General features: G+C 35.9%; 1 protein-coding gene across 2 annotated transcripts in view; it reads left to right on the plus strand.

Moving 5' to 3' along the window:
• ANKS1B (ankyrin repeat and sterile alpha motif domain containing 1B) overlaps window positions 1-14,795 on the plus strand; it is a 398,734-nt gene that overhangs the window by 138,186 nt on the left and 245,753 nt on the right. For both annotated transcript variants that reach the window (XM_056481972.1, XM_056481971.1), the window contains exon 12: window positions 9,953-10,133. In XM_056481972.1, coding sequence (XP_056337947.1) covers window positions 9,953-10,133 — 181 coding nt within the window. The remainder of the gene's footprint in view (window positions 1-9,952; window positions 10,134-14,795) is intronic.

Here is a 14,795-nt window from a genome sequence, read left to right on the forward strand (position 1 = left end):
GCACCATTTGAAAAAATAAACTGTATCCATAGAGGGAGAAAGAGCATCTTTTTTCCTGTGAGTTTCTTTCTTTTGCCAGTGTTATTTACTTGTGGGTCTTGGGCCAATTCTCATAAAACTGAACTCTGATTTTTCACCTTTAAATTTATTTATTAAATGTAGCCCAACATGCAAATGTTGTCTTCTTGTCTTTTAAGATATGTTTCAAATGGCTTACTGTAGGTAGAGCTCTGAATGTCAAAATGTGGATTATTTAAAAGTCCTTTGATTTTATCTATATTTTCTCTATTTTATGTGAATAAATTTCCTAAAAGTGTTGTTTCAATGCTATTAAGAGAGTTTCTGGTAGGAGGACAAAGGAACAAAGAATTTCAGTGTTTCTGACATGATGAAATTTCATAATCTTGTTCTTTCTGGTTTTATTGCTAAGATCTGCAATAATCTATTCATCATAATATTTTTTTTTTTTCCTTTTCTTATCAATATGGATGTACTGTCTTTACAGGAATCATATTTTTTTCCCATTTATCTTTTTTAACCTCTGTAAACAAAGTTGCAATTCAATCTATGGCTTCTCATTTATCTGGCTAAGACATCTATGAATATAATAGCAGCTAATAGTTTAAACATTAACAGTCAATAAAGAAATTGTCTCCTTTTTCTGCAAGTTCTAACAGAATTCTGCAGGCCATTGTAGCCTCTGTAGCCTATCCCACTTGTTTGGGCTACCATGACTGTTTTTGCATGCACAGTGTGCCTGTCAAACCTGTGTATATGAGGTTCATCGAGGCACAGGGCAAGACAGGGACCAGGACAATTCCACTCCCTGTTCAGCCTGGACATGAATGGACAGACCATCTGTAGGGGATGTGTGCTCCAGAGCCTCCCTAGCTGACTTAAAAAGTGACAGTCATTTACATTCAATGAAATTACTGATCATTCTTTTTGCAGGTAGGTGCAGGAATTACTTTGAGCACAAACAAACGATCAAACAAAAATTGTATTAGAGGAAACCCTGGAAAATCACAGTTACAGAAAATATATTTTCAGAACTAATGATGAATGTCACTATTTCCCCATGTTGAAACAATGGAACTGTTTCTGCCTGGTTCCTTCCCTATGCTAGCACCATGCTGTGTTTTTCTTGGTTGTTCACATATGAAATGCACGCCTTGTCACAGTTGGCTTGAGTTGACACGTCCCTGTCTCTGCCAGCTTAGTGAAATCCCTGCTGGAGGTTGTTGCACCAGTGCACACCACCATGAGACTTCTGTGTTGCATCTGCTGCACTTGTTTTGCACCACAAACACACAAAAAAATCTGTTTTGTTACATTTTACCACAAAAAGGAGAGCTGGAGAGCACTGTAATGCAATAAATTCTCTCCACTCTAAATAAGATCACAGGACAACAGCGGTGCAAGCACCTTCCATCTTCTATGAGCTGCTTTCTGTGCTTATCTCCACTTACAACATGCTCAGCCAGGCAGGGAATAACCTGGAAAATCACTGTGAAGAAAGACTGTGCAGGCACATGGTGCTTCGTGTTCAGGTGCACACTTCCATGTTTTGGTGCTGGACTTTGTACTGTGTCTGTGCTCAGCACAAGAGGCAGATAAGGCTTAAAAAAAAAACCGAAACAATTTACTGAGAGTTAGGATTTTGTGGGGGATCATATCCAAGGTAAAAGCCATTCCTGTGTACATGAAGTTCTGGAAGATGCTGAGCATTCCTCAAACCCTCTAAATAAAAATGCACAGTGCACAGATGGGTAGTTTTAGTGCTCATCCTTTGAGTTCCTGGTCTGGAGATTTTCCCTGATGTCATAGTGATGCCAAGATTGTGTATATCTTTTAGGGCTGCAAGCATATTCAGGTGGTTGTCAGCAGTCAGTGACCTTGATTCTAGGTATGTAAATATATTTCCGATTATTCTCTCTGTGACAGTGAATGCCTATACAAATCTACTGCACACAGTTTGATGTCTTCTCATTCTAATGATGTTGAATAAAAAATAAGGCTCCTAAATAGCCCTTGGAAAAAAAGGGAGCAAAGTAAAGTAAGAGGTATCCTGTCAATGCCATTAGGATATGGCTAGCAATTAATCTATGTATGACTGAAAATAGGACAAACGTTATGAAATAGTTTTATTCTGGAATACTGAGTACCAAACACAAAAAAAGGTTGTGGTTGGAATTGTCACACAGGACTGATTCCTACACACACCTCTCCCCCAGCATTCCCCCCCCCGCCCCACCTGTTTTACCACAACATTTATGGGCAGATGTGTAACAGCTCCAGAGGAGAATATTTGGAGGGAAAAAAAAAAAAATCCCTGGAGCATAATGGATACTCTGTGACTACTTAGTAACAGCATTTAACAAAGTATTATTGAAGAGATGCATTGCAAGAGATCTCATTTGACAAGTAACTATAAAACATAATTCTATTTATACATTTTAATTAGATCTAATAGGAAAACAGAAACACATCTATCCAGTATATGGTACTAATGAGCACAGCAGTGTGTGTTAGTGCATTTAATTACAGTTCAACAAGATACTAAAACACAAGTATAAATTAAAGCAGAATAATATCCTATTGTGAAAAGTGTTAAGTTTTTAGAATATCACTTGTGCATGCATAGGTCTTTTTGGCTGAAGTTGGTTACTTACCTAGAGAGATTCTTTAGGTTGTGATTCCTGATTCAAGGTAAACACAAATCATGCAGATATATAGAACATTTTTCCTATATGAACTTGTAACAGTCAGGTGAAATACTGTTTTTAAAGGTAGTTCAGATACTGAAAGGCACATCTATGCTAGTAAAATGAGCTTTAGCTCTGCAGGGTTGTCATCTACAGTGTTGAATTATGAACACAGTCCCGGGTATAATTTTGATAGTGTAAGATTTTGTTTCTCCAAACATATCCACTGTCAGGCCTGATTTGTGATTTGAGTAGACCAAGCACCAATCCTGGTAGATGATTCTGCCTTGAAGACTTTTCTCTGACACCTAATGAAGTTTAATTGTAGGGCTGTGAACAAATCCATGCCAGTTGCCCTGCCCTAGTACGCATAATGCTTGGAAACAGTAACACAGTCAGAATTACCTATTGTGCCTGGATGGGTTTCTTAAATTATATTCTTAGCATTTTCATTTGTTTCTCTAGTATGGGGGAGTATTGAGCACCTTAGTTACTCAGTAACCCTTTATCACAATCTGATAATGCACATTTTCACATGTGCATGTTGTCTGTAGCATGCAGCTTAGAAAAAAGAGCTATCACTTTGACCCTTCAAAATTTATGATATAAAAATGTCATGATACCAGTCATTTTCATAATGTGAAAAGGGGGATGTTACTAGCAGCTGGAAGCCAAGCTTTTTTTGAAGAAAATGGTCTTATAACCATTTTCCAACTGTTTCAGTAAAAATAACACAATTTTAATCTTTGAAATATAGGAAATTTTTATAGCTGAAGAATGAGACATTCCTGTTATTTATGAAATGTATCTCTTGCTATTTGGATCTCATTTCAAGCAATGTTTTTCCCAGGATAGGTATAAGTGTGTGTCTTCAATCTGGTCACATCTATCAAGGAGGGAAACTGCTCCAAAGGTGTTGCAGTTTTTGGCATTCAAGATTGCTGCTCCTCAGAACCCACAGCTGCAATGTGTTTGCAACTAAAAGTAGAAGGCAAGGAAAATAGAAAGTGGAGGGAGATCAACTTTTTCCCTTATTTATTTCCTGTGTGATTTGTCATCTGGGATAAGACCATGGATAGAAGGGGCAGCAACCCTCTGACCTTTAATTACATACTCCAGTGCAGAGCTTCTAAGGCAGAGCTAGGAAAATGTGCACAGAGGAGAGCAGAAAGTGCTGTGTCTGTATGGACAGAGCCACACAGCACAGCTTCCTACCACAGGCTACACAAAACAGCCAAGTCTGTGTCGTTCCTGAGCATGTCACTGACAGGGGCATGATCCAAGGATGCTGAGGGACCATGACATTACTCTAAAGTAGTGTGCACTTGCTGCTCATGCAGAGTGCAAGCAGTGTCTTTCTCTAAATTAATAATCAATCAAACTGAAATTGCTAGGACTTTGATGCTATGATGTCATTAAAAATTAATTTAGTTTTAGAATGCATTATGCTTTGAGTATTATAAAGGATCTACAGTTTAAAACAGTGAAAGCTTTTTTTTTTTCCTTTTCTTTTCTTTTTTTTTTTTTTTTTTTTTTTTTTTCCAATATCTCATGACCCTGCAAGCTGCCTGTTGTGGCTGCTTGGGATATATTAGTTGCCAGCCTCTGTGTATTTTCTGCTTTCTGCTCTTAAACTAAATTAAAATGTTGACAAGTAAAATCAAGAATGTCAAGATGGGTGCTGAAGCTGCCTATATTTTATTTTTAATTGTTGTCATAATATAAGATACAGTTTTGTGAAATTAAAAAAGAGAAAATTGTATCACCATATTAAAAAGAAAATGTGTCTTCAGCTTGTTCAACATGGTATTTTGAGGCATGACAGAATAATTGATTCAGTAGTCTAGTAATAATTCAATGTAGTCCTGCACTTCTAGGTGACATAGATAAATCAAACACAGATACATTGTAATCTCCAGGTTTTGCAATTTCAAGGCTACTTGATCACTTAGCTCAGATCCTATAAATCAAATAATTCTTGACAGCAGCATTGACTGATGAGAATGTATCAGAACTGATGATTTCTGCAAATCAAACTGGAGACAGGAGAAAACAAGGAAGCCTGTCCTGTCACAGGCTGTATTTTACTGAGAAAACTTTGAATGTATTGGGATTTTATGTAAGTGTACATGAGCAAAAGAGACAGGGATAGAAACAGAAATGGTATGCTGGAATGTCAAGGCAAAAGACAGAAACCATAAAAGTGATGTGAAAGTTGTGTTTGAAAGTGAGGACAGAGGTTAAAATTGAATGCATTCAAGGACAATGAGAGGGATGTAGTGACTGTAAAGAGATGGGACCATGAAGGAGTTTGTTTGAGAGACCTTGATGGCAAAACCACAGAGAAAGCAGAAAAACAAATTTTGGAACACCAAATAGAACTGGAATTGACTGGATACTGTGCAGGTCTTTTTCAAATAACATGAGTAGCTTTGGAAGGAATTCAATAATAGATAGGACAAAATAAAAGAGAGGTGTTCAGAGAAGTTGTGGATGCCCAATCCCTGTAAGTGTTCAAGGTCAGATTGGATGGGGCTCTGAGCAACCTGTACTAGTTGAAGATGTCCCAGCTTATTGCAGGGGGTTTGGATCTAATAGCCTTTGAAGGTCCCTTTCAACTCAAACCATTCTATGATTCTATGAACGGGAAAATGAGTGTATCGAAATAGAATGAGATTTTAGAAGGAAGGAAGCTGGAGAAAGGAAAATTTCTGAAGTAGGAGTGAGTTGATCAGAGAATTGAAAGAATTGAATCATCTGGGCAGCTGTCAAAATGAAGGATTTAAGTGGTCACCTAAGTACACTCACATGGTGTTACATATATGTGAGATGAGCCTGGGGAAAGGGGCTGCAGCCACTTGCTTTCTTTGGTAAGTCTGTATTTTATGTGCTAACTAGAATTTGAGAATATAGGTGCAGTTCCCTCTTCTATCATACATTTTCTGCATGATGCATTGCAATGAAACCAGTTTTTACATTATATAGGACAGCTGGAATTTGGCAGGTTTTGCCAAATGCAGAATTTCCTTAGGCTCATTGGTTCTCAGTGTTTTAACAAACCACACATTTCTCTTGGGAAAGCTCTGTACCCTTGTTCAGCATCTGTAAAATAGGGTAACTAGCTCATCCACAGTACAGAGTCTTGTGAGAATTAATTTTTTTAAGACTATAATAGTGCTATGTACACAAATCCCTAAGGTAAAAGAAGGTGAAGTCAGAAGCTTGTATTACAGAGTATACTTCAAAGCTGAAGAAATATTTTGGTGTTAAATTGAGAAAGGAGTTTTGCCCTACTGCCTCTGCTAAATGTTGTAAGAAATATTTGCATGATCCCTTGCCTGCTCATAGGGTTACATGCCAGTCATGGTAGCATTACAGAATTTGCATTCAAATTCCATTAATGGAGGCATTAAGTCTTCTCTCTTTAATAGAAAAACAATTCAATATGTGTATTGATGCTTGATGCTTGTTTTCTGCAGTTTCAAAGGGGTATCTTTTATTGATATATGTTCACTACAGACCAAACATGAAAATATTTTTATTAGACCTGATTTTAAGATTATTTAAATCTTATTATTGCAATGTCTTTAAAGATTTGTACTGATATATTTTTGCTTATGCATTGAATAGACTTATTTATTAGCCTGATTTGATATGGTATTTTAGGATAGTGTAGGGTTTTCTAGCTTGGTATTATGACAGTTGAAATAATATTTTTGAAGAAATGCCTTAAAAGTAAATGTGAGTCATTAAAGAGATTTACACATAACAAGTAGATGAAACACATGAACATAATGAATAAAAATCTACTTAAGGACAAATCTGCATGCTATGCAGCATGTTTATTAGGTGAAGTGAAGCCATAAGTATGCCAGAATTTCACAAGGGTTATGTAAACTTGTCCAGATCTTTGGAGTAGTGCAAGGAAGGCATGTAATGACAAGCCTGTCTTTGAAGAATGAAAGAAGCATTGTCTCTTTGGACAGAATTTTGTGTTTGTTTTTCACAACTATGAAATCTTGAGCCCTGACTGAGTTATGGCTTTCAATATAAAAAATAATCTTGGAATTTTTCAGGAATTATCTCAAGAGCTTTTGGTACATGTAGTCAAACAGTGGCTTTGGCAGGTGCAGTCAGCAAACCAAGGTAACTGCCAGTAAGGCTGGAATTCGACTTCAGATTCTAAGAAAAGATTTCTAGAGTGTGTAGATGTGAACAGATGTGAGATTAAATCTGGGACTGAAACACCTCTGCTTTCCTTTCTGTATATAATCTCTGATTTAGAGACCTAATCTCCCACCATGCTTAGGACAAATGCAGGATTCAATTCAGTTACCTAAAAGCAGGAATCTAATGTCATTTGAGGTGCTATAGAGGTGTCCTTGGAATGCACATGGAGACTGTCAAGTATTGTACAGGGTATATATAGGGGAGACCTGCACTCTTCTGAATGGCAGCTGGAGGCCAGGTGGGATGCCCTAAGGAATCTGCAGTGAGGTAGATACCTGCATTAAAGTAAGGGAATCAATACCAAGGGGACTGGGGTGAGGTGAATTGTTCTCTGAACTCTTGATAGTATTGACTAGGTCTTGACTTTATTGACTAGACCTCAACTGACTGCTCTGGGAGCTTCAATGCCCAGGGTAGATGTAAATAGCTATGTTGGAAATTTAGTAGATGAAATCAGGAATGGAATTTAATCCTAACTGTAGAAAAAGGATTGATTCATTTCTACTGGCTTTTTGTTGTTGTTTTTTGTGCAAATGTCTCTTTAGAGAGATAAAGGCAGAGAGATGCCCTCAGCACAAACTGGTTTACTGAGTCTCTCATAGCATATATTAATGAACAACTACTGCACTTTAACAACATAACATTTTACAGAACAAAAGGGCAAAAAATTCCTCTAGTTCCTCCAGTTTCTTAATTAGCTACAAAGGCTTAGGTGCTGGATTCCTGACTAATTATGTAGAAAAAATTATTGGCATATATTGGCAGATGGACCTTGTTAACTTCAAAAAGTATATCAGCAGTGTAATGCTGTGGGGTACTAGAGGCTGAGAGAGGTTCCCTGCAGAAGCCTTAGATTGGAAAGACATACTAAACTTAGATATGTTTCTCTGAATCAGTACTAATAATACCCAAGTCCAAAATAAGATAGTGGAAGGCCAGATGATGTATCAGATGCTGCTATTCTGCCTCCAAGAAAGGGGCACACTGACAACCATTGGCTGGAGGCCTAGACAGTGGTCTAGGGCAGCTGCCTTTGGAGCTGCCCTGGGAGATGAAGCTGGACCATTCCAGCTGCCCATTTAGGCAGGAACTGTCTCAGCTTAAAAATAAACAGAGAGACCACACCTCATGTTAAGAGAAGTGTCTGCTTTTCAGCTCAAGAGTTCAAGTCCTGCAAATCTGCAAATGGTTGCTTGGGAAAGGGCCAGAAATATGCTTCTAAATGGCCAGAGATCTTTTTCAGTTTTGGAAATAATTAGGTCATTCATGAATCTGTTGTCTAGCAGAAGTGTGCCATTTAGGTTTAATTAATACAGATGAATGTTTTTGGTCTGATCTGAGAGTTATTTTGGCTCAGATCCCAAACAATGACTTTCAACCACACTGTCTGATGTTGGAGTCTGTCCCTGTTCATTGAACTCTTCTGTGAAATTGCTAGGTCTAGGAGTCAGGCTTTCAAAGCAGAAACTGGTTTTAATTATTAAAGAAAGTAAGTCCACTCAATCTACCATAGATGATTTCCAGGTGATTGCTCAAATCTCCTTTTTTTCTCAGTTTTAACATGACACAGTTAATTTACATGATGCCTACCACAACTTTAAGAAATGATCAACATTATACAGACCGAATTCTATTGAATTTTTCTGTCTGACATTCCAATAGAAAGGGTGAAGTTTTAGTGAAAACAGCTTGATGTGGTATTTATAACTTAAGCATTGCAGTGATTTGTAACCAAAAAAATAAATAGACCAAAAACACATTTGAGAATTACTCCACTGGGGTAGATTGTATTTTAACAGGTAGTACTAAGTAAGGGATGTTGAATACCTTTGTGGTCCAAGGAAGATCTTATTGCTTCCAAAGGTAATAATTAGGTCTTGACACTAATAAGGAGCAAATTCTTGACCCTTACAAATATTCTGACATGTTAAGCCTGACTTGCTAGAAAAAGAAAATATGAAGCATCTTTTACTCTCTTTTTTTCTATTTCCTGAGATGTTTTTCTCTGTTATAAAATAAATATATGGACCACTACAAATGTGGATGTAGGGCCTCCTCTGTTTTGGAGACATTTAATGTTTAAGGTCTTTGATCTTGAAGCAGCAAGGAGCATTGTGGGGTTAGGGTATTTTGGGTATAGAAACAAATGGGTGCTGCAACAAACTATTTAGCATGGCACTGCAAACCAGCAGTGGTTTGTGGCTTAAAAGCCATGACATTGAGCACTAAGGTTATGCCTGTACCAGTAAGCAGTGCAGTGCAATGGGAACAAGTCCATGTAGTGAAAATGTTGTTGCTGACCTGATGAACATATTATATAGATTTACTTTCTGCACCTGATGGTATAGATCCACCCAAAAGAAATTAGTTTCTCGTGCTCTAAAACTGCTCTGCAATCCAAAGCACAGCCATTAAGTGGGGTCTGCTCAGAGGTTTGCTTCCAAAGTAAATATTTGAAATAAAATAATACCAAGTTTTTTAACTCTTCCCTGAAAACTCATGTAGAAAATTTGATTTTCTTGTATGTTTTTCAAGCTGACACTTTTCCCTTAAGCTTTCAGTCTTTGAATATTTGAGGCATATTCATAAATGGAATAAACAGCAGAGGGTGGCTTTCGGGTGATGGGCACTTGGTATTATTTACTAAACTTCATTATACAAGCATCAGCGCTCTAATTGTTTTGCAAGATGTACCCAGCAATGCAGCTGGTGAAGAGCTCCCTTTCTTATCAAAAGATGATTGAAATTATTTATTGCAAGGCTGTAAAGGCCTATTTTATATTGAATTAAATTGATTAGAATGAAGACATGCATTTTTTTCTAATAAAGATTAATCCAGATTTTAGAAGGAAATTATCTCTACACACCACAGCTTGTCCTATGAAATGATTTTTAATACTATAACCTTTGAGCCAAATAAAAACAGTAAAAACAGAGAAAGTTTTATTAAATGTCAAGTGATGAAAACTATACAAAAAGTCTGTATTTTTCATGCCAAACTTCTATTTTTCTTGTAGCCAAAGCAACGTACATCCATAGTGTCTTCTCTGGAATTTCACCGAATGAATCACAGCCACAATTATTTTGAAATCAACCCATCCATTGGCTGTGCAAGTTTTATTTCCACTCCTGCAATCAGTCCAGCTAATTATTCCTTTGGATCTCTGGAATACAGTCTTGAAGAGAAAGAACTTCCAGGTATAGAAAAAAAAGCTTATTTTGTCTGTCAACAAAACTTGATAAAACTTTTGGTTTTTGGGTTTAAGTTAGAATTTCTGTTGTCTTTGGTAGTAGGATACAGTTATCATAAATAAACAGAATTATTCCTGATTTTTTTTTTTTCTTACTACTCTACAAAGAGTTCTGATACTTTATGACCAGTATTATGAGACATACTTTTCCCCTAAATATTATATTTTGAATAAAAAACCTTTTATTTCCAGACTTGCCTAGAATTTAAGTATTGTAGCTTTTGAAATTATGATTTGTGCATCTACTTTCAACATTGTGTAGTCAATATACTCCAATAAGAACTGTAAGTTGAAAAAATGTAATTAGAAATCATTATGTAACCACTGGTAAAGATGTGGAAGGAAAGAAACCTGTGATTGTTTCTGCAGTAGTAATGAGATTCATTAATGTAAAACTTAAATGCATTTGCTCTGATGATAAGAGCTGAATAGAGTGATAGTGTGATTTTAACAGGGAAACTTTTATCTGTAAATAGAGATTGAAGTATTTCCTTTTTCACAGATCAAAACTTCAAGAATAGGAAATTGTCAGTAAACCAAGAATTTACCTTTGTCCCTTCAAATTCCATATAGAAGTTGCTTTATTTAGGCTGAAATTGTGGCAGAAGGGTATAGTATTTGGAAAAGCTAATGTATTGAAACAAATATCTTTGATAGTTTATGGGATCTGCAGATCAAATTTAAAAGAGTATTGTATTTAAAATATAAATAGGAGGCAATTATTGTAAAATGGAAATAATGCAAATGTTGAATTTCAGTGCAAGCTTATTAGTTATTTTTTTGTAGTATTGGTCTTGAAATGGGATGAATCCTCTTCATTCCTAGTTGGTAGAGTTTAAAAATTCTGAAAGGTATGGCTTTTAAATGATAAAACAAATAATTTTATGGCTAGATCAATAGAAAACTATATGGTTAGGGAACTATTGTGAAATAAGAGTGAGAAATGCTTTCTTCTTTGATGAAGAGAGAGTTAAAATGATCAGAGATTATTCATATTGGCTTTTTGGATTATAATATAAAAAAAGATAATATGTGTCATTATCTTTGAAATTAAATAATTTGCTTATATCATGGATATTGTAAATATTTTCAAACTTAACTGGAAACAATTAATTTTAATGGTATATTTTATTCCTAGGGCTGGGGTCATTTGATTCTTTAATGTTTTGAATGTTTTCTGTTGTTACTGTTTTTTTTTCTACTGTAAATTCTCCTCAGCAATCACAATTTTATTCTGGGTAGTTGAATTATATTAAATATTTTTTTATGTTTAAAAACAAAGAAAAGAAAAGAGAACTTTTACTGACATTAGATAAATAATTTCTCCAGATTTCTGCTGTTGCACAGTTCTGTTAAAGTTCTTCATGGTATCTAAATTCGCTTGACTCTTATCTTCTTTGGTTAAATCTACAATGGACAACACTCAGTAACTTCTAATTGCTACATTTATTTTTGTCTGAGATTGGGACTATAAGGTCATGCTTGTTAGCATTTTATGCTTCTAATTTGTGGATGATTTGATTTATGGATTAAGTGAAAGATGAATTTCCTTTTATCTCTGCCCAGAAAGCTAAGAAAAAATAACAGTCAAAATGACTGAAGTTTAGGGCATCTTCTACTAGGTTTTCAATAGTACATTTCACCGTCAGTAAATCATTAATTTGCCATTAGTAAATGAAATAATTACAGCAGAATTAAAATTCCACCCTCCAATTTCAGCTGGAATCCTACAATTATCTAAGTAATATACAGGATCCCATATTAGACACAATATTAGCCTAAATGGAAAAACCCACTTTTTATTTTATCATTTAGTTAGTTTTGACTTCTTACTGATAGATGCAAGGTAACTCTTCAAGAGACAAGGAGTACTAATGTGGAGAGAGAATAACAAAATCTGGAAGGAAGAGATCAAAATTGTCTCTCTTGGAGAAGTCTTTAAGGCTTGTCTCTTTTCTAGAATGTTGAAAGCTGAACTTTGAATGATGATGGCCAGCAAGGAGCAGCAGAAACTGTTCTGCACAGTTTTCCTGTGCTTTAGTTAGCTGTTGTTTCACTGGAAGGTCCCTTGTTTCTTTTCAAGGTCTTCATGGCAAATACAATTCATCATATGACCTAAATATAATCTCCTGAAAATTCGTGGAAAATCTCCATCTTAAAATAATGATTAGTTTAATACTAATTGAAGATTTGTGTGCATTTGAGTGAAGCAATTTAAATGCTTTTTGCAGGATTTCTAAATCAGAAACTTCCTTCTAAATAAGGCATCAGTACATCCCTACTCAATTTCAGTGCTTCTTATGTTTTCTTCCAGAAATTTGCAATGATTCATTATAATTCAGATAAAAGTGACAGATGAATACAACAAAATAATTATTCTAATTCCAAAATCTTCATCATGTTACCTTTACCTCAGTAGTCTGCTACCAAAGAAGAATCAAACTGTTGTTGATGATTTCCCTTTATGTTTGGGGATCACAGTTTTACTCTTGGTGTTTGCTAATTCCCTACATCGCCTGATTTGAAACAGGGGTCCTGATTTTTTTTGAAGTGTATTTTTATCAAATGGAAAAGCACTGAACTCTTCCACAGATACATTTCATATCTGAGACATATTTTCTGAATTATAGTGCATGACAACATTTCTGATTCATTGTCTGGAGAGCAGGCCACATACAATGGTAACTATGTGCTTCAGCTTTGGCATCAGATAGCCTTGTAGAGTAAACATACCAGGTATGTTGCATGCAGAAATGGCAGCAGACACCTTAATATCAGGTTGCCTGATGTAAGGATAATGGTTGTGTCCTTTGTTTTGAGCTTTAAGTGGTGGAAGAACCTGCAACAAGTTGATGACAACACTTCTCTCACTCCAGCATGTGTAGGGCAGACTGTGTGAATGCAGCTTTGGCATGACCTGTTTTCAGGGCTTTGTCTGGTGCTAGATCATTGACATCAGGGAAGCATTCTCGAATTCCAAGTGAATGGTCATGCTTTCCTAGCATTGCATTTCACCTCAAGTTGGAGGCCAGTGCATCCCAGTAATGTCAGCTACTACTCATGGTTACACACAAGTTACTGTACTAAAAGTGAGACCACTTCATTGCACAGAGAAATCATTTCTGTATGTAACTCTGTCCCAGCAGTGTCATTTTCTTGTTCATCTGAATACATGTTTAGTAGGTGTTCTGAAGGATAACACACATGGGAAATTAAGTACCTGATCATCAGGTGATTGTTGTTTGTGAGATGTTCCTCATGCTACTTGGACCATGAACTGAGACTGCAGATGTGCAAGATAACTCACTCCAGGAGAGGGCAGCCTGGGCTTTCAGGGAAATGTCTGTCTGACAGATCTCTGACTTCTTTTCTATATCCCTCAAGTTCTCTTGAAATTGTAAACCTTAAAGATTGAAGGCAACAAAATTGTGGCCTTTTGGTAACATCAGCTTAGCACAATCAACACTTGCAGCAGGAACTATCAGTCTGGATGATTTTCTTTTTCATTTTTGCTTGATCAGTCCAAATAATGGATCTTTCTCTAACCCATATAATTTCATTATGTCTTCTTGTCCCAGGTATAATTGGGCCATGAAATTAAAAAGACAGTTCTGCAGAGGTTCTTGTTCTGTTTCAGATTACAAAATAGGTCTTTACTCAGATTCGTGTATGCAGCAAAAATATCAGCAGATGTCTGAAGGTAATCTCATTACAATCTTTATTTTCAGTCCATGAAAATCTGTGCATTTCCAATAAGATCAGTATACCCTTCATTGTAAAAAAGGATACAGATTTTTTTCTCTCATCTTGTTGAGGTTCTGAGAGGTATTTACCAAGTTTATCTCTTAGTTAGAAAGTCTGTCTCCACTGGAAAGGACCTTAATGTAGCTGTTACTGCTTTTATATGCCATGTTCTCTGACTGTGAGACATTATGTAATACATCTAAGAAGGGTAAATTTTTCCTTAAAACAGCCCAGAATGTACAATTCAAGAATTTAATGTGTAGACTATAATTTTTTCTCTTCTACTTTTGAAAAAAATATATTTGAGTCACACCTTCAATTCCTTTTATAAGTGTCTTTAGATCTTTCTTTACAGTACATACCTGGTGAAATTGTTCTGTTTCACAAGCCCTATTTCAGGAGCAAAAGCAGCCCTAAAAGCTTAAAACTTGCAGTTTTGTCTTTGTCTTTTGAGAGAGTCAAGAAATAAAGCCTATTATAATTGGAAACTTATTTCAGAGATCAGGCCTAAAATTCTTGGCTATGTTGAATCCCTATATAGAGTCAGAATTTATTCTGGTGCAGGAATGTTTCTTTATGTGACAATAGCAAAGCTGCTCTTTGAAGTAGGTCACATATTTGTCAACATTACTTTCTCATTCAAATATCTCATATAGTAAGAACTGATATGAAAAGATCAAGCTCTGATGTCTATGTAGACTCTTCCAGCCTTATTTCATCAATTATAAAAGGTTTTTGAATGACTAGAAGTGAAACACAAAATGAAAGGAATATGAAGAAGAAGAAGAAAGTAAGTTTTATTGCCAGGGCATTTTTTTTAGGTGTGCTATATGCACACTGTCTTTGTTGAAAAAACCTCACTAAT

The sequence above is a fragment of the Oenanthe melanoleuca genome, chromosome 1A (genome assembly GCF_029582105.1).
Source record: "Oenanthe melanoleuca isolate GR-GAL-2019-014 chromosome 1A, OMel1.0, whole genome shotgun sequence".
Taxonomy (NCBI): Eukaryota; Metazoa; Chordata; class Aves; order Passeriformes; family Muscicapidae; genus Oenanthe; species Oenanthe melanoleuca.